Here is a 25,986-nt window from a genome sequence, read left to right as displayed (position 1 = left end):
GATGGAAACGAAGTTGGAGTGTCACTCTTGAGCAAGAGTGTGGCTATCTGATTTCTGACATAACATGTATCCTGAGGTCCAGAGCCTACAGACAACTCCAGCTGAGCACTAAAAAACTACCACTCCCAGCATACTTTGCTCCCGCGCCCTCTGAGCTGTTTAAACCCCGGGCCGGAAACGGGGCCACACGTCAGCTCCAGCCTCTCGCCCGCCTTCCTCCCCCGTCACTTCCTCCGGCGTCGCAGGCTGTAAAGCGTAAGCGCGCCTCAGCCAATCTAGAGGCGGAAGTGACGGCTGGTTCGCAGCCATTAGCAGCTGCTGCGAAGCTGAAGCCAGGGTGGACTGTGCTTCTGGAGCCGCTGGTCCGTCCCTTCTCAGGGATCACCGAGAGCTCAGGTGAGGCAGGGGTGGTGTGGGGAAAACGGCCGCCGCGGCCCAGTGCTCACGGAGACGCCGCCGCTCAGCATCCTTCCAGGCGGGGGAGGGGCGCGGCCCCGGCCCCGGTGCCGGTGTCAGTGCTGTTGTGACCGTTTGGAGCCTGCGCCTCGGGAGGCATTGAAGGCGAGGGCCAGCTGAACTCCGCCCTCGTCTGTTCCCAGGCGGCTCGGGGAGTGGCAGGATACCTTGGGGACGATTCCTTGGGCAGGTCCTGTTCTCGGTTGAGGAGGAGGCCTCTGGGTTGGTTGGGAGGGCGCACGTAGGCGGATCCAGGAAGTGGGAAGGTAATTGGAGAACAAGCCCTTTCCCACCGTCCCAGTGGAGCTGAAAAATGGAAGAATCCGCGGCTTGTGGCTTAAAGAATAGAGAGTTAACAGGATTGCTAAACCTGGCCTTACCCCTTCCAATGCGGTGAACACCATCACCTGCCCCTCCCTCTCCCGCTCCCCCGCAGCTCTCGTCAATCACTTCCGCTCCAGATTATCGCAGCATTAAATTCTGAATTCATCCTGAAAGGGGGAAGGGCACTTAATAAGAATAGAGCCACAGTTGTTTAATAATTACTCACCTTACTAACTATAGATAGGAGGTTTTCTTACAGACTCCGGGAAACTATAGGATGTGTTGCAAAAAGACAACAACAGGGCTGTAAAAAAAACACATTTTAAAAACAGACCAAGGACAGGACACTCTTCGATTTGGTTGCGGTACTCGGACCCTGACCCCCTCCGGGAGTTGGCTTCGGGACGGCTGACCATTCTCCAGTCCCGGGAATGGGCTGAACTACTTGTAGCCTCACAAGAGGACTAGCCGCCTTAGGCGGTTGGCTCAGTGGATAGAACGTTGGTCTGTGGATTGAAAGGTCCCGGGTTCGATTCCAGTCAAGGGCACATACCTTGGTTGCAGGTTCCCCGCCCCTGGTCGGGGTTCGTGCAGGAGGCAACCAATCCATGTGTCTCGCTTCGATGTTTCTGTCTCTTCCTCTCCCTTCCACTCTCCCCCCAAAAAATCAATGGGAAAATATCCTCAGGTGAGGATTGACTATAAATAAATAAATAAAGCTTTAAAAAAACAAAGAAGATTAGCGCCTTGTTATCAGACTTTGAGCTCCTGAAGGCCGGACTGCAGACCACACCCTCCCTTGCCCTGTTACACTTGCAGCTCGCAGCTACAGCTGTTTTCTTTTCCTGATCCTAATAAAATCAGCCCACTGGTGACGGGGGTCAGAGCAGAATTTCCAGGTGACCGACTGCTCTTCCCAAACTGCCAGCATTATTGGAATAAACGCTCATTGATGATTCAACCCTGTCTCTGCTTAATTTGGCTCAAGTAGTGGCAGGCAGCCTCTGACCCATTGTGTCAGGTATCAATTCTATCTGCCCCTGGTAAGAACTTGCTTGGTTCTGACAAGCAAGTCAGGCTTTAGTATTCAGTTTTCTGCCTCACCTAGCCCCTGGAAAGTCACAGTCTCGCTGACATTTTTCTTGGAAGGTAGGGAGTGTAAAATTCTTTTATATATATATATAGTTGATTTTTTACAGAGAGGAAGGGAGAGGGATAGTTAGAAACATCGATGAGAGAGAAACATCGATCAGCTGCCTCCTGCACACTCCCTACTGGGGTGGTGCCCGCAACCAAGGTACATGCCCTTGACTGGAATCGAACTTGGGACCCTTCAGTCCACAGGCCGACGCTCTATCCACTGAGCCAAACCGGTTTCGGCATAAAATTCTTTTACTACATATAAAATACAGCTCCTTTAAAATTTTATAGCACTTGAGGAACTAACAGTTTGTTCATTCAAAGTTAATTTTTTTTCCCATTGATTTTTAGCGAGAGTGGAAGAGAGAGGGAGAGAGAGAGAAACATTAATGTGAGGGAGACATCGATTGGTTGCCTCCTGCACGTGCCCCTGACCAGGGCCCAGGCCGGGGAGGAGCCTTCAGTCCGCAGGCCGGTGCTCTATCCATTGAGCCACACCAGGGCCCAAGTTAAATATTTTTTGAGCACCTACTGTGCCCCTGACATTGCTAGCTGTAGAGATACAAAGATGCAGTGAAATGTGCATTTCAGCTGCTTTTTCTTTGGAGAAAAAGGAATCAAAAGTGAGGTTTTCAGGAAGACTATCTTCGTTTCCACAGAAGCTGGTGGATGAGATCACAGTTTATTCAGATTTTTTTGTTAATCCTCACCTGAAGATATTTTTTCCAGTGAATTTTTGAGAGAGCAGAAGGGAGGGAAGAGGGAGGAAAGAGAAAGAGAAACATCGATTGCTTGCCTCCTGAACGGGGATCGAACCTACTACCCTGTAGTGCCCTTTACCAGGAATCAAACCTAAGACCCTTCAGGGCACAGGCTGAAGATCTAACTACTTAGAAACACTGGCCAGGGCTCCCTCAGATTTTTGAAAGTGCTCCGTTAGTATTTGCAGATGCAGGTAAGTAGTTGAGATGCAACAGCCTCCTGCTTTGATAGGCAAAATATATAAATTATATTTCTGTAGTCATCCAGGTGTACACATAAAAATCGCCATCTGATTGTTGCTGGTGGAAAATAATACATTTCTTTTGAAAGAATTTTTTATCTTTTTTTTTTTAGAAAGACAGAATCATTGATTTATTGTTCCACTTACTTAAGCGTTCATTGATTACTTCTTGTATGTGCCCTGATCAGGAGTTTGAACCTGCAACCTTGTCATATGGGGATGATACTCTAACCATTTGAGCTGTTGGGCCAGGGCAGGACTACATTTCTTTAAAACCAATGTAATTGAGATCTTCCTTTGTAATCTGAATTAGAATATGTTTACAAACTCCTATCTTACATAGAAGAGTGATGGAAAAGTCAAAAATAGACTATTACATTGTTTTACATCAAAGCTAAGAACACTGAGTGTCAATAAGTCAATATCAATCTTGTGGCCTCATAGATTTTGTTAGGTAATGGGAGAAAAGGAATGGAAACCAAAGCTTAGGGAACACCAGGCATCATTCTTTACATAAATTGTAATTGCCTTTCTTAGGAGTTAAAGAAAAGAAAGTCATTTAGGCAGAGACCATGAAAATGTGTCTTTTGCTCAACTCTGCTCTGTGTTGAAGCAAAGTTTGGTATCTGTGTATATGTACAACCTTACAACAGTTTAGTCATTTCTATTTTGCTTCTCTTTCTTTGGTAAAGAATAATGATTGTCAATATATATCACTAGCTATAGTTCCAACTACTATAACTCCTAACTACTCATTTTTCTCTGGTCTGTGGTTATGTTCTTAAAGACTTATCTTTGCTTTCATATAATAAAACAAAAACTAACTCAGGAGCACCTAAACTTTGCTCTAAATCGTTTTTGAGTGCTGTGACTATAATCTATTGAAAAGCCTAACATGAAGTGCTTGATTGTCAGCAGAACACTTTGTAAACTATAAATTATGCACTTGCTGGAATTTTTTTAAAATAAGAAAGAAAACTTTACTTATTTGCATCTTTTTTTCTAACCTTGTAAACCTTCTCCCCAGCAGCAAGGCTGAACTGTAAAGAATGGAAGCTCATACATCTGTCGACATGTTTTCAAAAGTCCTGGAAAATCAGTTGCTTCAGACCACCAAACTAGTAGAAGAGCGTTTGGATGCTGAAATTCAGAAAATGGATCAGATGGACGAGGATGAACTAGAACTCCTCAAAGAAAAGAGACTTAAGGCACTAAAGAAAACTCAACAGCAGAAACAAGTAACCTCCCTGCTCTGCTTTCTGAAATTACTTTAACAGTGTGCGCCTAGCAGATATACACATGTGCCAGTAGTTACATTACAGGTCCTCATTGTTAAGGTGTTTTCTTTTTCCTTTATCTTTTTTTTTTTTTAACCTCAAATTACCTATCACTATTAAAAATTTGGCTGGATAAAAATTAGTTTTAAAGACACATTCAAAATTAGCCTGCCCAGTGTGATAGTCTACAGTCAAGTAAAAGAAATGCGTGCCCAGGGTCATTTTCTGAGCTCAGATATATGTGGTTGAAGTGGACTGGGAAGAGACTTCAGCTGCAGGAGGCAGTGGTTCCCTTTCAGGTGGTGAAGCCAGCCTGTCATAAGTTAGCTGTGAGTTAAACACACTACTCATTGCTAATGCTCAACTAGAAAAAAGTTGGCATACGAGGGTAGAACTCTGTATCTACCTGATTTGCAGTGAGGAACATATTTGATATCTTAAAAGAAGATGTCCAGCAGTTTTAAAAACAATAGGCTGAGTATTTATAATTAAAAACCAATTAAAGCAGGCAGCCTTTAGATTTTTTTTTTATTAACATACAAATCAGCCGAAACCGGTTTGGCTCAGTGGATAGAGCGTCGGCCTGTGGACTGAGAGGTCCCGGGTTCGATTCCGGTCAGGGGCATGTGCCTGGGTTGCGGGCATGTCCCCGGTGGGGGATGTGCAGGGGGCAGCAGATCGATAATTCTCTCTCATCGATGTTTCTGACTCTCTATCTCTCTCCCTTCCTCTCTGTAAAGAATCAATAAAATATATTTAAAAAAAAACAAAACATACAAATCAATTTAAAATGAATTTGTTATGGAGTAACTCAGAGGGTCTTATTTTAGAGCTTTTACTGCATTTTTTTTTTTTTTTTATTTTAGGAAGGAAGGGAGGGAGAGAGATAGAAACATCAGTGATGAGAAAGAATCACTGATCAGCTGCATCCTGCACGCCCCCTACTGGGGATCGAGCCCACAACCCAGGCGTGTGCCCTGACCAGGAATTGAATCGTGACCTCCTGGTTCATAGGTCAACACTCAACCACTGAGCCATGCTGGCTGCGCTTTACTGCATTTTAATAGATCCCTTTTTATTTTTATTTTTTGAACATGTTTTCTGAGGAAATAGGCAAGAAGCCTTAATGGTTTTTATAGCCATTCTTTTTGAAAGAGTAGTGCAGATTGTATAGTAATTTTGATTTTTCTGATCCACAAAGGTATTGGGGAAACCAGTGTACACAGTGACATAAATACTTAATAGACCTGTGTTAATCAATATTCCTCAGTCAGCCAAGCACCCCCCTACTGTGGCAGCTAGAGGCATAGGATGTAGGTAGAGAGCAGAAGGACAAGGTAAGAAATAGGGTGAGCCCACCAAAAATTTTGTTCATTATTTTCTATTTTAATAAAAATACTGTTTTAAGTGCACAGGTCATTGACAAGTTGCCGGGAACCAATTCCAGCATGTCATAATTTTAAGAGTTTCATCAAAAGGTTGATTAAACTTGGGGACTCAACAGGGTTGAGTCACACATGTATTCACTTGTTGGGAATGGTTAAAGGCATTTCCCCAGACCTGGATAGGAAACTGATGGTGGCTGCCAGACAGTTAAAGGGCATCTTAATCCTCATGTTATTGCCTCCTGCTGGCCAAACTCCTGAACAGCCATAGGCTAATTCCCCCATTCTGAGGATGCTTCTGTACCCTTTGAAACCTTACCTTTGAAGTGTATTATCTCCACCTTGCCTTAGGACAGATTGTGTTAACACGTTTCGTACTGCTCAGGAGTTTTCTCTCCGCGCCATCTGTTAAGGACCGCTCACGCTCACGAGTGTTCTCGTTTTTCACACCCATGGAAAAAGGAGTGAATCTAGATACTTACATAAATTTTGTTTGGTCCCTCTTCATAGAGGAAAATGTTTTACGCAGTACCATACATTAAAAAAGAACTAGGAACTTTAATTGTTTAATTGTTTTTGTAAATAAAAATGTTATAATCATTGAAAAACAACACCTAAAGTGCATTATGATGATTTAAGTAACGTGCGGTTTGCCCAGAAACGTGCGGTGCCTGGCGTATGTCTTAGAGATTTCTATGTGGTACGCAATGTGTTAATAAAAGCAAGGGTCCTAGACAAGGAGGGAGTCTTCAGTTCCTTTAGCTGAAGGTCCTCTAACCCCCAATGCCTTTCAAAATTATATCTCGTCTCCAGACTCTTTATTAATCTCTGGATTCCGATGTCATCTACCCACAGCCTTTTCCAGATTCCTGAACCCTTCTTGATGCTGGGACAAGAACCCCGGCAGCAAGTAAAGAAAGGAATCATGAAATGTCACATATCATTTTAAGGAATTGTATTTGAGAGGTTAAACTGTTTATAGGAGCTTTACCAAAGAAATGTCACATAAGGAAAAGGTATCTGGGCCTCCTGTGAGTGTCAGCTCAATGGAAGCCATTGTGAAATGGATACTGCACCTGGGCTGCTTTAGCTTAAGTGCAGAGGAGGAAAGGAGATGGTGTTCCTGCCTCTTTCTAGTTGGACCTTCTGGAGGCTGCATTCAGACCTCTGCCACGTTTTAAAAGAGCATGGAGGAGTTAGACTGTTCAGAGGACAACCAGAAGAGGGAGTCTAGATACTGTTCCGTGTGAGAAACAATCAAGAGGAAATGGAGATTCAGTGTAGAGGAGGGAGGACATGGGTGAGATGTGATATGTGAAGGGCCCACATGTAAAGAAAAGATTAGCACTTTTCTCTGTAATCGTAGGTTCAAGCTGGGATCCACAGACCGAAGTTAGAGATAGAGGCACTTCAGTGTGAGAAGACCTTTCTAAAGATTAGCACCAGTACACATACAGATGCTTTCTAAGCACATGTGTCAGGCACTGTTTTACTCATCTTCGTGTCGATTGCCTTATTTTCACAACTACTCTGAGGTAAATGCTCCATGATCGCCCTGTTACACATGAGGAAATTGGGGCTCAGGCATGTTATTAGAATTCATAGCCTGTTAAGCAGTAGAGCCGTTACGTTATTCAGGCGCAGGCCTTCTGCCTGCGAGCCCAGTTCCCCTTTATTAAAACTAACTGCCTGACGAGGAAACAGGCTGCCCGTTGTGGGGAGAAGCTTCTTGTCACAGGAAAGGTCAGAGGCTGGAGGGTGTGCCAGGCGTGCTGGTGAGGGTTGGCATCTTGGTTTGGGAAGTTGGATTACATGACTTAGGAGATCTCTGTTGTTTCTGGACACGGAGTAGACCACTCTTTCCTCTAGGATACTGCCCATTGGCCACCAGTATAGAGAGGTTCCTGCCTCTCCCTGCTGGTCGTCGAGGGAAAGCAGGGCCCCTGAGCATCAGAGCTGCAGTAACCCTCCCCCCCTCTTTTTTCCCCTGTCCCCAAAGGCTGGCTTTATCTCATGAGCATTATTTATGAAAGCTTTTTAGTAATTTGAATCAAATGCCTCTGATTTTAGTAGTTTGAGTGCAGAGAAATTAAATGGATTGCACATGCTAAGTCTCATGAGTCTAAAATTTTATTTTCAAAGTTCTAATAAAACCTATATTCTAAGTTACCAAGGCAGGTAATTGTCATAAATATGAGCCGTGCTGTGGAGATAGTACGTACACTACTTTTGCATTGACACTAGAAACATAGGAAAGTAAGTCACTGAAAGGAATTCCTTTCTCTACAGGATAAAATCAACTACATTACAAAGTACAGGGTGGGGCAAAAATAGTTTATAGTTCCTATGTAAAATAATACAATAATTAAATAATACAAGAATAAACTGTTTCACACATTCACAAGTGTAAACTGTCGCCTCACCTGTATTGTGCTGATTTGTACACACCCTATAAGCTGGTACTAAAAGATATTTCAAATGTGTAATATTTCCTTTTTCTTCAAATCAGGAATGGCTTTCAAAAGGACATGGGGAATACAGAGAAATCCCTAGTGAGAGAGACTTTTTTCAAGAAGTCAAGGAGAGTAAAAATGTGGTTTGCCATTTCTACAGAGACTCTACATTCAGGTAACATTGTTTCCTTGACTGACTTTTTTAAACATGGAGAGATGTTTGAATAGAAATACTGTATACTGACAGAAATTAAGAACAATAAAAGGAACTACTTTCTAAGTTGTTTCTTTGTACTAGAAGTCTGTACATTGAAGTTAAGCAATTGTTATTTTAAAGATTAACTTAAAAACCAGTTACATATACAAGTATAAGTGAACATTATTGAAAGTCAATATTTCTATATTAATGGCTGTTTTCTGAATTATATATTTACTAACTTTAAAAACATCTTAGAGCCCTAGCCGGTTTGGCTCAGTGGATAGAGCGTCAGCCTGCGGACTGAAAGGTCCCAAGTTCGATTCCGGTCAAGGGCATGTGCCGGTGGGGGGCGTGCAGGAGGCAGCCAGTCAATGATTCTTTCTCATTGATGTTTCCATCTCTCTCCCTCTCCCTCCTCTCTGAAATCAATAAAAATGTATTTAAAAAAATAAAAATAAAAACACCTTAGAAATGTATACTTAAATTTTTTATCAGTGCAACAAGAATTTTTCTACTTTTTTTCTTTTTCTTTTTATTGAATTTATTGGAGTGACACTGGTTAACAAAATTATACAGGTTTCAGGTGCACAATTCTACAACATGTAGTCTGTACACTGTATTGTGTTTACCATCCCAAATCAAGTCTGTCCAGCACCAGTTATCCCTCCTTTACCCTCCTCTACCTCCTTCCACCTCCCTCCACCCATTCCTCCTACCCACCGACCCTCTACCCCCCTCCCACCCCCAGCAGTCACTACACTGTTTTCCTATCCATGAGTTTTTTCTCTTTTTTTTTTTTTTTCTTTTTGGCTCAGTACCTCCACCCCACTCCCTCTACTCCCCCTACTCCCACCTGTCAGCCTACTCTCTGTGAGTCTGTCACTATTTTGCTTGTTAGTTCATTAGATTCCACAAATGAGTAAAATCATATGGTATTTGCCTTTTTCTGACTCGCTTATTTCACTTAGCATAATGCTCTCAAGGTACATCCATTTTGTTGCAAAAGGTAAGATTTCCTTTTTATGGCCTAGTAGTATTCCACTGTATAAAGGTATCTACAGCCGTAACCAGTTTGGCTCAGTGGATAGAGGGCCGGCCTGCGGACTGAAAGTCCCAGGTTCGATTCCGGTCAAGGACATGTACCTTGGTTGCGGGCACATCCCCAGTAGGAGGTGTGCAGGAAGCAGCTGATCGATGTTTCTCTGTCATCGATGTTTCTAACTCTCTATCCCTCTCCCTTCCTCTCTGTAAAAAATCAATAAAATATATATTAAAAAAAATAAAGGTATCTACAGCTTTTTTTTTTTTTTTTCATGTTTTATGTCTTATTCAGGCCTGCGGACTGAAAGGTCCCAGGTTCGATTCCGGCCAGGGGCATGTACCTTGGTTACGGGCACATCCCCAGTAGGAGGTGTGCAGGAGGCAGCTGATCGATGTTTCACTCTCATCGATGTTTCTAACTCTCTATCCCCTCTCTGTAAAAAATCAATAAAACATAAAAAAAAAAAAAAGCTGTAGATACCTTTATTTTTTATTTTTTTAATATATATTTTATTGATTTTTTACAGAGAGGAAGGGAGAGGGAGAGTTAGAAACATCGATGAGAGTGAAACATCGATCAGCTGCCTCCTGCACACCTCCTACTGGGGATGTGCCCGCAACCAAGGTACATGCCCCTGGCCGGAATCGAACCTGGGACCTTTCAGTCCGCAGGCCGGCGCTCTATCCACTGAGCCAAACCAGTTAGGGCTCTACAGCTTTTTTATCCACTCATCTATTGATGGACACTTGGGCTGCTTCTATGTTTTGGCTATTGGAAATAATGCTGCACTGTGAACACAGGGGTGCACATATTCTTTTGAATTAGTATTTTGGGTTCCTTCAGGTAAATTCCCAGAAATGGAATCATAGGTCATAAGGCACTTCCTTTTTTTTTTTTTTTTTTTTTTTTTTTTTTTTTTTTTTTTGAGGTAACTCCATGCTGCTTTCCACAGTGGCTGCACCAATCTGCATTCTAACCAACAGTGCACGAACAAGGTTCCCTTTTCTCCACATCCTCCCCAGCACTTGTTGTTTGTTGATTTATTGTTGATAGCCATTCTAACAGGTGTGAGGTGACATCTCATTGTGGTTTTAGTTTACATTTCTCTGATGATGATTTGTGACATTGAGCATCTTTTCATATGTCTATTGGCCATCTATATGTCTTCTTTGGAGAAGTGTCCATTTAAGTCCTTTGCTCATTTTTAAATTGGATTGTTTGGGGGTTTTTTGGTGTTGAATTTTATAAATTCTTTATAAATTTTGGATATTAACCCCTTCTCAGATATATCTTTGGCAAATATGTTCTCCCATTCATTGGGTTGTCTTCATTTTGTTGATGGTCTCCTTTCCTGTGCAAAAATGTTTTGGTTTGGTTTTGATTCTAACATTTAATATTTAATCCATTTTGAGCTTATTCTTGTGTATGATGTAAGAAGGTGGTCTAGTTTCATTTTTTTGTACGTATCTGGCCAGTATTCCCAACACCATTTATTGAATAAACTACCTTTACCTTATTGTATGTTTTTGCCTCCTTTGTCAAATATTAATTGACTATAAAGGCATGGATTTATTCCTGGGCTCTCTATTCTGTTCCATTGATCAATATGTCTTTTTATGCCAGTACCATGCTGTTTTGATTACTGTGGCCCTGTAGTATAGTTTGATATCAGGTGGGGTGATTCCTCCAACTTCGTTCTTCTTTCCCAAGGTCACTGTTGCTATTTGGAGCCTTTTTTTGGGGTTCATGTAAATTTTTGGAATATTTGTTCTATTTCTGTGAATAGCCATTGGTATCTTGATTGGAATTGGTGTTGAATCTATATTGCTTTGGTGTTGAATCTATGAACATTTTAATTATGTTAATTCTTCCTACCCATGAACATGGCATATGTTTCCACTTACTGTATCTTCAGTTTCTTTCTTCAGTATCTTGCAATTTTCCAAATATATGTCTTTTACATCCTTCATTAAATGTAATCAAGTCCTAGTAGTTTTTTGGTGAAATCTTTAGGGTTTTTTATATACAGTATCATGTCACTTGCAAATAATGACAGTTTTACTTTTGCCTTTCCATTTGAATGCCTTTTATTTATTCTTATCTGATTGCTGTGGCTAGGACTTCCAGTACTATATTGAGTAAGAGTGGTGAAAGCAGATAACCCTGTCTTGTTCCTGATCTTAAAGGGAATGCTTTTAGTTTTTGCCCATTGAGTATGATATTGGCTGTGGGTTTTTCATATATGGCCTTCATTATGATGAAGTATGTTCCCTCTCTATTTTGCTGAGTTGTTTTGTTTTGTTTTGTTTTGTTTTGTTTTGTTTTGTTTTTATCATGAATGGGTGCTGGATTTTATCAAATGCTTTTCCTGCACCTTTTGAAATGATCATGTGGTTTTATCCTTCATTTTGTTTATATGGTATGTCACATTAATTGGTTTGTGTATATTGTACCAACCTTGCATCCTGGAATAAATCTCACTTGATCATAGTGTATAATCTTTTACACTGTATTGCTGGATCCAGTTTGCTTTAATTAAAAATTTTAGCATTTATGTTCATGAAGGATATTAGCTTATAATTTTCTATCTTTGTAGTGTCTTTATCTGGTTTTGTAAAATGAACTTGGGAGTCTCCCCTCCTCTTGAATTTTTTGGAATAGTTTGAGAAAGATAGGTGTTAGTTCTTCAAATGTTTGGTAAAATTCATCTGTGAAGCCAGCTGGTCTAGGACTCTTGTTTGTTGGATATTTTTTTGTTGTTGTTTTCTTTTTGTTAATCCTCACTCCAGGATATTTTTTTTTTTTCATTGATTTTTAGAGAGAGTGGTAGGGAGAAGGAGAGAGAAACCCCAATGTGCGAGACACACATCAATTGGTTGCCTCCTGCACATGCCCCAATCAGGGGCCAAGGATCGAGCCTGCGTGCCCTTCACCAGAATCAAACCTGAGATCCTTCAGTCTGGGCCGATGCTCTAAGCCCTGAGTCAGACTGGCTAGGACTGTTGGGTGTTTTTTGATTGCTGCTTCAGTTTTACTAGTTGTAATCTGTTTATTTAGATGCTCTTGACTCTTCCTGATTCAGTTATGGAAGACTTTATGGTTCTAGGAATTTATCCATTTTGTCCAGATTGCCTAATTTGTTGGCATATTGTTGTTCATAATATTTTCTTACAATTCTTTGTATTTCTTTGGTGTACGTTGTTACTTTTCCTCTTTCATTTCTGATTTTATTTATTTGGTTCCTCTCTCTTTTTTCTGGATGAGTCTGATTAAAGGTTTGTCAATCTTGTTTATCTTTTCAAAGAACCAGCCCTTAGTTTTATTGACCTTTTTATTATTTTTTTAGACTCTATTTCAGTTATTTCCCCTCCGGTCTTTATTATTATCCTTCATGCTACTCAATTTGGGCTTTCTTTTTTTCTTCTTTTTCTAGTTCCTTTAAGTGTAAAGTTAGATTATTTATGTGAGATTTTTCTTGTTTCTTGAGATTGACCTGTCTTAGGTTCACCACCCAACAAGTTGGCTGTTAATTAACGTCTTTCATGGATTGATTGCTTGAGACTTACTGACTAAAAATATAAAAATAAAGAAAATATTGAAATGGTGAAATATCTTCTAAGGCAGGTGTGGGGAACATCTGGCCCTCAGGCCATGTAAGGCCTGAGAAATCATTTGGTTTGTACCTGCCAAGGCATTTAGGGGTGAGTTAATTAAATGTTTGACCAAAATAGCAGGCTAATTTTTAAGTTGGTATTTTGTGTGCCCCGTGAGTGATGTTATAAATATCCAAATGGCCCTTGGCAGATAAAGGGTTCCCCACCCCTGCACTAAGGGGAAATGGGGGAAGGTAAAGGTTATCAAGGAAGCCCTCTGCCATTGTGGTACGCTGTTATCTCCCATGGCATTCATCGTCCTAAGTTGCCAACCTCTGGTGTTGATGACAAGTGATATATTGATATCATGTCAGTCTGTAAGATGATGTGATGTGCTCGCTTGTTTATGAGATGTTTTCACTACTAGCTTGTTTTATGAAGGCGTAGAGTTTGCCTGTAGGTGGACCACTGTGTTTTGGATTCCTAGCCCTAGAGCAGCCATGGCTGACACATAGTAGGTGCTTAGTAAATATATTTGATGGATACATTCACAGTGCAGCACCAGGAGTACTAATCTTAAAACTGAAAAATCAAAATTTAAATCATTAGGTATGTATATATTTCTAAGTTTCTAGCACATAATAGGCTGTACACTTTCACGTGTAAAATCCCGGAACACTCACAGTGACCCTTTGAGTTAAGTAGGTACATGCTTCATGTGCTGCTCACCTAATGTCATGCAGTTACTAAATGATAATAGGTTTAAGCCTAATGCTATTTTAACGACACCATGACTGCAGCTTCTGTATTTTTAAAAAATGGATTAATTGACAAATGATGCAAAGTCTTATTTAAAATAGGTTCCAGTCCTGGCCAGTGTGGCTCAATTGGTTGAGCATTGTCCCATACAAGAGGTCACCAGTTTGATTCCCAGTCAGGGCACATACCAGGTTGCAGGCTCGATCCCCGTCAGGGTGCATGCAGAAAGCAACCAATCGATGTTTCTCTCTTACTTCCTCTCCCTTCTCTCTCTCTAAAGTCAATAAAAATGAAATCGTTTAAAAAATTCCAGCTCTTCCAGGGATGGTGTCTTCAAGCCTTCAAATGGTCCAGTGTTTTGGCATACCAGCCGGGCTCTAACAATACAGCCTCTAACAGAACATAGGCTGTCCCAAACCCCTGGTGATAGAACTGTTCCCCTTTATACCAAGAAGGTTGGGAAAGCACCAAAGTCTGCATGTGGCCTGTGGCGAGGCCTGCTTCGTGGAGTTTGCACTGTGAGACCTAAAGTTCTAGGGAGGTTGTCTAACAGCTTGTGGTGGATCCATGTGTGCTAAGTGTGTCTGTGACAGGATCAGACATGCTTTCCTTATTGAGGAACAGGAAATCATTGTAACGTGTTGAGGGAACAAGCACAGAGTCAAAAAGCTAAATAAGAAAAATGAAGCTTTTTTGAGTAATAAAAATAATTGAAAGGCAACAAATAAAATGTTCCTTATTACTCAAATAAAGCCATGGAGTTGATTTATATACAAATGTTCAGGAACATATGTCTCACATAATGGTTTATTTATCCTTTATTTTGAGCTTCATTCAAAAACCATTTAATAATTACTTCTCACCCTAGCCCATTTGGCGCAGTAGATAGAGCATTGGCTTGTGGCCTGAAGGGTCCCGAGTTCGATTCCAGTCAAGGGCACATGCGAGGGTTGCAGGCTCATCCCCAGTAGGGGGTGTGCAGGAGGCAGCCAATCAATGATTCTCTCTCATCATTGACGTTTCTCTCTCTCTTTCCCTCTCCCTTCCTCTCTCAAATCAATAAAAAGATGTTTAAAAACAACAATAATAATAATAATTAGTTCTCTCCTACCATTTTCACTAAAATTTCATTGCTGCACTTCAGGGTGATATATGAAAAGATACATTCAGAGGAAAAGTAATGAGACATTAAATTTATCAGAATTTCCCTAGGCCCAAACCTAATTCAGGAAAAGCTGCAACTATGGAGTACCCCAAAAGCCTGGTAAAAACAACTCTGAAGCATCTAGTGTCTTAGGCATCCAAAGCAGTGGTTCTCATCTGTATTGGGCATGAGCATCACCTGCATGTATCCAGCCACACTCCCAGGGAATTTTGATTCATCTGTATATTTTAAAGTTCGATGTAATGAATACCAGTGGTGAAGAGCTACTGCTCAAAAAGATTATTACAATAGTCTGTTTCAGAAACACTAGAGGATTGACCAGTTTAAATACATCCTACTTTAAAGAAAATGTCACTTCCATTTTTCTCTTTAGAAGATGGCTTAATGAAAGTTACTTCTGGTATTTTCATTTTCTAAAACCATAATGACATATTGACAGCTAGAAGTGTTACTTCTCAGTGGCACTTGCACATATGGCACCATATGCACATTTCTAATTCTGAGAAGTCTCTCCGAGTTCCATCAAGTTTAGATTTGTCACCCTTCAAGCTTCCTGTATAAGATACCAGGAATCATGCATAAAAGAAATTACAATCTTTTGTTTTTATCACTAACATGACAACTTTGTGAAGCACTTACAATTTAAGGCATATATTGAGTGTTTTTTATAAATATCATTAAAGCAAATCTGACTTCTTAGAATACTACATTGTTTTTCTGCCTCTCATAATCAGGCAGCTATCTCTGAAATGGAAGTGAGATCACCTGACACAAGCACCAGTTGGCTACCAAAGTATGAGACTCAAACAGATAAACATAAAATCAGGTGTACCTTACTTAATGGCATTTATCTTTAAGAAGAACTCTGTTGTTTGGGGTTTTGATTTTTTATATTTATTATTTACAGATGTAAAATACTAGACAAACATTTAGCAATATTGTCCAAGAAACATCTGGAGACCAAATTTTTGAAGCTGAATGTGGAAAAAGCACCTTTCCTTTGTGAGAGACTGAAGATCAAAGTCATCCCCACACTAGCACTGGTGAAAGATGGGAAAACGCAAGATTACGTCGCTGGATTTACTGACCTAGGAAATACGGATGACTTCACCACGGAAACTTTAGAGTGGCGGCTTGGTTGCTCTGATATTATCAATTACAGGTAACTTTTAACAAACAGACTTATTTTAATTCACATTTTCAGTGATATTTTTAGAGAAGATTGTTTTATGTTAATGTTTATTTTATGGAACTAAGATCTTTTGGCTGACATGTAGAGAAACTTTCACAAAGGAAGAGCATATTTCTTAAAGTGTACATTATTAGCATGACCTCACAGCAAAAATCAGTCGTGGATAAAAGTGAGTCTTGGAATACACCTAGCTATAAAAGTTCTCAACCTAACAGATCCTATTGCATCTAATTCTGTATAACCTGGAAACCCAAAATGACACCCAGAATGAACTCTTCTCTGATTTAAACCAGATTACTCAAATTGATAGTGACTTACTTTCAAACATTAGATTTTAATGTATATTCCTGTCTCATTTGCAGAATTAGATAAAATATACAGAATCTCATTTCCATGCTTAGCTTAAATTACTTACAATAGGGAACAGTCTCAATTTGAAAACCATCTAAAATCCAACTTCCTTTTTTCATTCATCTCTTTGTCCACTTCTCCAGACAGATAATTTATCTAATTCCACAAATTATAGCATATCATTTTGCCCTTTGTGCTTGTTCTTTTTTTGTTAATCTTCACCAGAGGATATTTTTCCCATTGCTTTTCAGAGAGAAAGTGGAAGGGAGGGAGGGAGGGAGGGAGAGAAGGAGAGAAGGAGAGAAAGGGGGTAGGGGTGGGGGGACATCGATGTGATAGAGACACATCAATGTGATAGAGACACATCAACTGGTTGCCTCCCACATGCGTCCCAACCAGAGGCAGAGAGCAAACCCACAACCCAGGTACGTGCCCTTGACCAGGAATCAAACCTGTAACCCTTCAGTGCACAGGCCAGTGCTCTAACCATTGAGCACACCAGCCAGGGCTCCATTGATTTTTAGAAGGGAGGGAGAGAGGCGGGTAGGGGAAATAGAGAGGGAGAAAGAGACACATCAATTAGTTGCCTCCCACACGTGCCCCCAACCAGGACCAGAATCAAACCTGCAACCCATGACCCTATGGTATGTGGGCTGATGCTCTAACAACTGAGCAGCACCAACCAGAGCCTCTATGCCTGTTCTTTTTTTGTTGTTGTTATTCTTTTATTATTATTATTTAAATATATTTTTATTAATTTCAGAGAGAGGAAGGGAGAGGGAGAGAGAGATAGAAACATCAGTGATGAGAGAGAATAGTCGATCAACTGCCTTCTGCACGCCCCCTACTGGGGATCAAGCCTGCAACCCAGGCATGTGCCCTGACTGGGAATCGAACCATGACCTCCTGGTTCATAGGTTGATGCTCAACCACTGAGCCAAACTGACCGGACCCTTTGTGCCTGTTCTTGATTTGCAAGAATAGTTGGTAAAACTGCAGTTGTCATTCCACAGTCATTGTGCCTTTCAATAAATAGTCCTCTCTCGCCTTCTCACTTCTCTACCCCTTTTCCTCTGAATCTTTCCTACACATGTCTAAATGATTCCTACATTGTAGAAGTTGATTTGGGAGTTTTAGGTTTTATTTTCTTAATAGTAAACAAAATATTAATGTTAAAAAAATCACTTATTTTGAAATGATTTCAAACTTTAAACAGTTTGGAAATAATACAAATGATGCTCATATACCCTTCACTCATGTTCCCTATTTTAAACACTTCATATATGCTTTATCTTAATTTTTTTTTTCCAGAACCATTTGAGTGGAAATTGTAGATGTATTGTACCTTTACATACTTTTGTGTATATTTTCTAGGAACAATGACATTCTCTTATGTAATCACAGTACAATTATTAAAACAGGAAATTGAGGTAATTTATAGACCTTATTCAAATTCCAGTAATGCCCTGCATACCAAAAAATGCACTGCTTGGAGTTCACGTGTTTTTAGTTTTCGTTAACACATAACAACCTTTTACCCTTCATTTGTTTGTCAGTACTGTGATATTTTGGAAGAGTCCAAGCTAGTTATTTTACAGAGCATCCTCCAACGGGGTTTGTCTAATGTTTCAAGTTTAGATTCAGATTATGCATTTTTTCACAGGTATATCACAGAAGGGATGTATTCTTCCTTCTTAGTGCACCGTATCAGGAGGCATATGATGGTTTGTCTCATTTCTAGTGAGGATAACTGAGCACTGGTTAACCAGTTGTCTACCAGGCCAAATGGTGATTTAAGGAAGAACTTTTCCATATCTCACATTAATTTTTACTTGTTTACTTATATTAGAATGGGCTGTAGATTATTTTATTCAATGGGTTATATTCTGTTGCTATTATTATTTACTTTGAAGTTCAAATTGCCCCAGGTTTGACCAGTGAGAGCCCCTTTCATACAGGCTTCTATATCCTTTGGTCATGTCCCCATAGTGTTTGAGCACTTGCTTTCTGATACAAATAAGATGTTTTAGGGGTACTCATGTTCTACTCTCCCTAGAATTGGCTCTTACTCCAAGGAGCCATGGTTCCTTTCAGTGGCAAGTGATATTTCAAAACCAAGGTCTAGCCTTGGCCCAGTGGCTCAGTTGGTTGGGGCATCGTCCCAAAGGCTGCAGGTTCAATTCCTGCTCAGAGTACATACCTAGATTGTGGGTTCAATCTCAGGTCAGGGCACGTATGGGAGGCAACCAGTTGATGTGTCTCTCTCACATCAATGTCTCTCTCTCTCTCTCTCCCCCTCTTCCTCTCTCTAAAACCAATAAAAACATATCCTTGGATGAGAATTATGCTAAGCGAAATAAGCCAGTCGGAGAAAGATAAGAATCACATGATCTCACTCATTTGTGGAACATAATAAACAACATAAACCAATGAACAGAAATAGATCCAGAGACATAGAAGCATCAAACAGAACGTCAAACCTCAGGGGAAAGGCAGGGGAGTGGGTGGGTAAGAGATCAACCAAAGGACTTTTATGCATGCATATGAGCATGACCAATGGACACAGACAATAGGGGGGTAGGGGCTTGTGCTAGAGAGTGGGAGCGGGCGGGGCAAGGTCAGTGGGAGAAAAAAGAGACATGTAGAAGTTTCAACAATAAAGAATTTTAGCCAAAACCTGTTTGGCTCAGTGGATAGAGCGTCGGCCTGCGGACTGAAAGGTCCCAGGTTCGATTCCGGTCAAGGGCATGTACCTGGGTTGCGGGCACATCCCCAGTAGGAGATGTGCAGGAGGCGACTGATCGATGTTTCTCTCCCATCGATGTTTCTAACTCTCTATCTCTCTCCCTTCCTCTCTGTAAAAAATCAATAAAATATATTTTAAAAAATATAAATAAATAAAAAATAAAGAATTTTAAACAAGATCTAGGTGCTAGGTAACTCCCAGATATTTTTGAAAAAAGAAATTGTCGTATTTCATTTCTGAAGCATCATTCTCAAACATCATTGGAAAAGAGTTTCACACCAATTCTGGTTAATGATAATAAATTCCATGAGTTTTGATGATGTATGTAGAAATCTAAACATTAAAGGTTGTTAAACAGTATCGAACCTGTCATAACAAGCTATCAAAATACAGCACCATTTTTTGTGTCCTTTTCACTGTGAAAAGGTTCAGCATATCCAATACAGATGAGAAAAAACATTTGATTTTCTTCTTCGTTTTTCAGTCAGAAATTCTGTTGGCATCCTGTGAAATGTTAATTAGCAGTTAATGATACAAGAGAAAATAAAACATTGATCTAAAACATTTAGTAGTACAAAGTAAGGTTTATCACTATTAACCATCAGTATGAATAAATAGGTACTCTTCCTTGACACCAGCATTTTATTTTATTTTATTTTTTATTTTTTATTTATATATATATATATAATATATATATATTTTTTTATTTCAGAGAGGAAGGAAGAGGGAGAGATAGAAACATCAATGATGAGAGAGTATCATGGATTGGCTGCCTCCTGCACTCCCTCTACTGGGGATTGAGCCCGCAACCCAAGCATGTGCCCTTGACTGGAATCAAACTTGGGACCCTCCAGTGTGCAGTCCAATGCTCTATCCACTGAGCCAGACCAGCTAGGGCCAAAAGACACTCTTTTTTTTTTTTTTTTTTTTTTTTTTTTTTTATTTTATTTTATTTTTTTTTTTTTATTTTTTTTTTTTTTTTTTTTTTTATTGCTTAAAGTATTACAAAGGGTATTACATATGTGTCCATTTTATCCCCCCGCCCTAGACAGTCCCCTAGCCTCCCCTATCCCCCAATGTCTTATGTCCACTGGTTATGCTTCTATGCATGCATACAAGTCCTTTAGTTGATCTCTTACCCCCCTACCTCCTGCCCCGCAACCCTCCCCGGCCTTCCTGCTGCAGTTTGACAATCTGTTTGAGGCAGCTCTGCCTCTGTATCTATTATTGTTCAAAAGTTTATAATGGTCTCTATTATCCATGAATGAGTGAGATCATGTGGTATTTTTCCTTCATTGACTGGCTTATTTCACTTAGCATAATGCTCTCCAGTTCCATCCATGACGTTGCAAATGGTAAGAGTTCCTTCCTTTTTAGAGCAGCATAGTATTCCATCGTGTAGATGTACCACAGTTTTCTAATCCATTCATCTACTGATGGGCACTTAGGCTGTTTCCAGATCTTAGCTATGGTGAATTGTGCTGCTATGAACATAGGGGTGCATATATCCTTTCTGATTGGTGTTTCTGGTTTCTTGGGATATATTCCTAGAAGTGGGATCACAGGGTCAAATGGGAGTTCCATTTTCAGTTTTTTAAGGAAACTCCATACTGTCTTCCATAGTGGCTGCACCAGTCTGCATTCCCACCAGCAGTGCACAAGTGTTCCTTTTTCTCCACATCCTCTCCAGCACTTGTCGTTTGTTGATTTGTTGATGATAGCCAGTCTGACAGGTGTGAGATGGTACCTCATTGTTGTTTTGATTTGCATCTCTCGGATGATTAGTGACTTTGAGCATGTTTTCATATGTCTCTTGGCTTTCTGAATGTCCTCTTTTGAAAGGTGTCTATTTAGGTCCTTTGCCCATTTTTTGATTGGATTGTTTATCTTCCTTTTGTTAAGTTGTATGAGTTCCCTATAAATTTTGGAGATTAGGCCCTTATCAGATATGACATTGGCAAATATGTTTTCCCACACAGTGGGTTTTCTCGTTGTTTTGTTGATGGTTTCTTTTGCTGTGCAGAAGCTTTTTATTTTGATGTAGTCCCATTTGTTCATTTTCTCTTTAGTTTCAAGTGCCCTAGGAGCTGTATCAGTGAAGAAATTGCTTCGGCATATGTCTGAGATTTTGTTGCCTTTGGATTCTTCTAGAATTTTTATAGTTTCCTGTCGTACATTTAAGTCCTTTATCCATTTTGAGTTTATTTTTGTGTATGGTGTAAGTTGGTGGTCTAGTTTCATTTTCTTGCATATATCTGTCCAATTTTCCCAGCACCATTTATTGAAGAGACTATCTTGGCTCCATTGTATGTTCTTGCCTCCTTTGTCAAATATTAATTGAGCATATTGGTTCGGGCCGATTTCTGGGCTCTCTATTCTATTCCATTGATCTATATGCCTATTCTTGTGCCAGTACCAGGCAGTTTTGAGAACAGTGGCTTTGTAATACATCTTGATATCTGGTATTGAGATCCCACCTACTTTGGTCTTTTTCAGGATTGCTGCAGCTATTCGAGGTCTTTTTTTATTCCAGATGAATTTTTGGAGAGTTCGTTCTAGATCTCTGAAGTATGCCGTTAGTATTTTAATGGGAAGTGCGTTGAATTTATAGATTGCTTTGGGTAGTATGGACATTTTAATGATGTTGATTCTACCAATCCATGAACACGGTATGTTCTTCCATCTGTTTATGTCTTCCTCTATATCTTTTTTCAACGTCCTGTAGTTTTCTGAGTAGAGGTCTTTTACCTCTTTAGTTAAGTTTATTCCTAGGTAGCTTAATTTTTTTGGTGCGATGGTAAACGGGATTGTTTTTATAATCTCTCTTTCTGAAAGTTCACTATTGGTGTATAGAAATGCCTCGGATTTCTTGGGGTTAATTTTGTATCCTGCTACATTGCCAAATTCATGTATTAAGTCCAGTAGCTTTTTGATGGAGTCTCTAGGGTTTTGTATGTATAATATCATGTCGTCTGCAAATAAGGACAGTTTTACTTCCTCTTTTCCAATTTGGATGCCTTTTATTTCTTCTTCTTGCCGAATTGCAATGGCTAACACTTCCAGTACTATGTTGAACAGGAGTGGTGAGAGGGGGCATCCCTGTCTTGTTCCTGTTCTTAGGGGAAATGGTGTTAGTTTTTGTCCATTGAGTATGATGTTGGCTGTGGGCCTGTCATATATGGCTTTTATTATGTTGAGGTATGATCCTTCTACTCCCACCTTGCTGAGAGCTTTTATCAAAAATGGGTGTTGAATTTTGTCAAATGCAAAAGACACTCTTAACAGTCAAGGGTTTTAGGAGCTGTGGGCTAGAAACCTGGGACAAAGAGCAAATACGTATTTCCCCTCAAACCACACAACTCTAATGTTGATAAGTGACCTTCAATATGTATATGTCTTTGTATCATATACTAGGGGCCCAGTGCATGAATTCATGCACCTTGAAAGGAACTGTGGGTGGCGAGGCTGCAGCGGGCACAGGGGCGGGTCTCGGCCCATCTTCTGCACCCCGCCTAGCCCCTTCTGCTGCAGCCCCGGTCCCATCTGCTGGCAGCCATGCTCCCACCGCTGCTTCTCCCATGCACTGACGTGCTGACAGCGCCGGCCCCGCTTGCACCTGCTAATAGCATGGAGCAATTGGGGCCGGCACCAGCAGCAGGTGTGAGCGGGGCTAGTGCCATCAGCTGGTGCAAATGGTGGCTGCTGCCCCGATTGCCCCTCAGGAGCTGGGGGAGGTAGAGAAGCCCTCAGGGGTGATTGGGGCCAGCAGCCACCGGCAGCAGGCACAGGCAGGGCCAGCGCTGGCAGCAGGTGTGAGCGCAGGATGGGACCGCAGCACATGGGAGCAAAGAATTTTCAGTAACCACCAGAGGCTCACCCCGATGACAGCAACCAGTGCCCCACCTTGGTCTGGCACTCCCCCTCACCTGCTCCACCATCCAGTCGCAGCCAATGCCCACCATATTCCGTACTCTGCCATCTGCTACCCACACCCACCATGTTCCGCGCACACCCCCCGATGGTCAGCGCACATCATAGCAACCGGTTATTCGGTTGTTCTGCTGTTCGGTCTATTGGCATATTAGGGTTTTATATATATATAGATGGTGTGTGCTTTTAAAAAAACCTTTCATTGTTACAAATAGCAAATATGGAAAACCGCATACCACTATACAGGTCAGAAGAGAAAGCCTTGCTCACCACACTATGACACCAGCATTTTAAAGAAAAATTTACTCTGTTTCATATGTTACAATGAGAGAAAAAAAAAGATTTTTCTGTACTAAATCATAAAGAATAAGTGCTTTTCATATTTGCTTTATTTTCAGTGGAAATTTAATGGAGCCACCATTTCAGAGCCAACAGAAAATGGGAACAAACTTCACAAAGCTGGAAAAGAAAACCATCCGAGGAAAGAAGTACGACTCGGACTCTGATGATGACTAGGGAGCAGTTACAGTTCTTTGTAAAGTGTCTTTTTATTGCTGCCTCCTTTAGAATTAGATGTGTTTTCTCAATTCTGTTGGTTTTGATACATTGGTCATCTAATGGTCGTATTCTAGTTTTATACAGTTGCATCACATTGAAAGACATCTTTAATATTTTCTCTGTGGGCTCACGTTTAAATTGAGGAAAACTGCTGAGTTCTTAAATTATCTGGGTAGGATCTGGATTCTCTATTTTTGCAATTGATTTTATCACAATATGATTTTTACGTCTTTATACCATTCACAGTTGTGTTTTTTTTAATTCACTGGATTGGAAACAAATTCAAGGAACTATTTCAGGACTAATTCTCATGCATTATTTACTTTATACAACAGGTCAAGTAACAGTTATTGGCGTAACAGACTGCACTTGTAAATGAATGATAAACACTTCACGTCTGGAATATGTTTGCATAACTATTAAAGAGCTGCTTATTTATTCTGTGTGCTGCATGTTGATGTTGAATCAGCTGATGGCAGAGGAGAACTTTTTCAGGTTGTGAGCATATTGCCTTATTTCAAGGGTCCTGATTGCTTGTATTTTAAGATATGCATTTAAAAAATCAGGAAGCACTTTGGAATGGCAACATGAGGAGATCTACAGACTCATTGAAACAACCATAACTTATAAATATTATATTTTTAAAAATTAAAGTCTCTGAAATTGTCATAAGAGCATAAAGCAAACAAAAATATTCAAGAAATTCTTACTCTTGGTAAAGAAAGGTAAGTCTCTGCTATTTGCGCCATGACCCCACCCCTTCCTTCCCCTGGCTCCCAATCTCAGCCTGCAGTTCCTCCCTGAGAGGAGCAGACTGCTCCCTTTCTCTTCTATCCAGTCCTCACTTGGAGCACAGATCAACCCTGGGAATGGCAGACCAAGCGGACTGTTTCCTAATCACTGTTGCCCCAGCTCACTCATAAACCCATTGAGATTCACAATTGGCTTTCTCTTAAACTGGGACAGTAGTGATTAGGATAGAGGTTCCATGCACGGACAGGCAAACAGACACCAGGGGCTACCACTAACTGCTCTACTTGTAACACCACAGGTATGATCCCTAGAAAATCGGGCTACTCTCCAACCCACAGCTACGGGCGGAAGCACAGAGGCTTTACCCAGTAGGAGAAGCAAACTATCAAGACAGCTTTCATGGGGTGCGTTCCCTAAAGGGACTGACTGTTGAAAGCAGAGTTAAAGAGGAGTTTAAGGACTCTGTAGGCAGAGGAGATTTGGAGTGGGAGGGAGTCCATGATAACAAGCAAAAGGTGAGAGCTTTTAACAGAATTAACGTGGCAGCCAAAAGTAGCCCTAAGGTTGGAACAGGCCTCAAAGACAAGTGCCTGAATTTAATTGGATCAAACTGTGCAGGGCTTGTCAGAAATAATAGAATGGTCTGCTAGAATTAGTGGGTGTGAAGATGGCGGCATAGGTTAACGCCGGAGTTTGCTGCTTTGAACAACTACTTCAAAAGTGAAACCAAAAACGGAAGGGACATCACCCAGAACCACAGGAACGCTGGCTGAGTGGAAGTCCTACAACTAGGAGGAAAGAGAAACGCATACGGACACTCAGAGGAGGCGCAGTGCTGAAGTCAAATTCTGAGGTGCGGAGTGCGCGGAGCGGGCTGGCGGCGGAGGGCGAGGTTGGCGTTTTTCAATCGGGAGGGAGTCGCAGACTCTGAGCTCCAGATCCGGGCGAGTCTTTAGGGACCCAGACTCAAACGGGAGAAGCGGGACTGTCTGGCTTCGGTCAGAGCGAGTGCAGCTTTCTCTCTGAGCTTTGCAGCGGGTGCTGGGACTCAGAGAGGCAGAGCCCCTGGGGACAGGACTGAGAGCCGCCATAACTGCTCTCTCCGGCCCACCCTGTTGATCCTGTTCTACCCGCCCCGCCCAAGCCCTGCACACAGGCATTTGCCGGGTAGCCTCAGGCAAAGGCTAGATTAGCACCTCCCTAGAGGACAGAAGTTCTCTCACTACTGACACAGCTGATTCTCATAGCCACTTGGCCTGGAGGTCAAACCCTCCCTGGAATTAGCTACAACAATCAAGATTTAACTATAAGACTGCAAACAAAGACCACTAGGAGGTGCACCAAGGAAGCATAACAAAATGCGGAGACAAAGAAACAGGACAAAATTGTCAATGGAAGATATAGAGTTCAGAACCACACTTTTAAGGTCTCTTAAGAACTGTCTAGAAGCCGCCGATAAATGTAGTGAGATCCTCAAGAAATCTAATGAGACCCTCGATCTTATATTGGGGAACCAACTAGAAATTAAGCATACACGGACTGAAATAACGAATATTATACAGACTCCCGACAGCAGACCAGAGGAGCGCAAGAATCAAGTCAATGATTTGAAATGCGAGGAAGCAAAAAACACCCAACCGGAAAAGCAAAATGAAAAAAG

At 41.0% G+C, this 25,986-nt stretch overlaps 1 protein-coding gene across 5 annotated transcripts; it reads left to right on the top strand.

Annotated features, from left to right (window-relative positions):
* Window positions 1-237: 237 nt before the first annotated feature.
* On the top strand, window positions 238-24,016 carry TXNDC9 (thioredoxin domain containing 9). Of its 5 annotated transcripts, none has more exons than XM_036302309.1 (5): window positions 238-396; window positions 3,954-4,161; window positions 8,095-8,213; window positions 15,704-15,958; window positions 23,909-24,016. In XM_036302309.1, the coding sequence occupies exons 2-5, from the start codon at window positions 3,973-3,975 to the stop codon at window positions 23,946-23,948; spliced, it is 603 nt and encodes a 200-aa protein (XP_036158202.1). In that variant the 5' UTR covers window positions 238-396; window positions 3,954-3,972; the 3' UTR covers window positions 23,949-24,016. The 5 variants fall into 5 exon arrangements, with proteins under 5 accessions (XP_036158202.1, XP_036158200.1, XP_036158198.1 ...); XM_036302307.1 differs by having other exon boundaries at window positions 23,417-24,014; XM_036302305.1 differs by having other exon boundaries at window positions 23,414-24,014.
* The last annotated feature ends 1,970 nt before the right edge of the window (window positions 24,017-25,986 follow it).

Source organism: Myotis myotis, unplaced genomic scaffold (assembly GCF_014108235.1).
Source record: "Myotis myotis isolate mMyoMyo1 unplaced genomic scaffold, mMyoMyo1.p scaffold_m19_p_30, whole genome shotgun sequence".
In the NCBI taxonomy this organism is placed as follows: Eukaryota; Metazoa; Chordata; class Mammalia; order Chiroptera; family Vespertilionidae; genus Myotis; species Myotis myotis.
The sequence above is the reverse complement of the archived record's forward strand: the minus strand, read 5'-3'. Positions and strand labels throughout refer to the sequence as shown.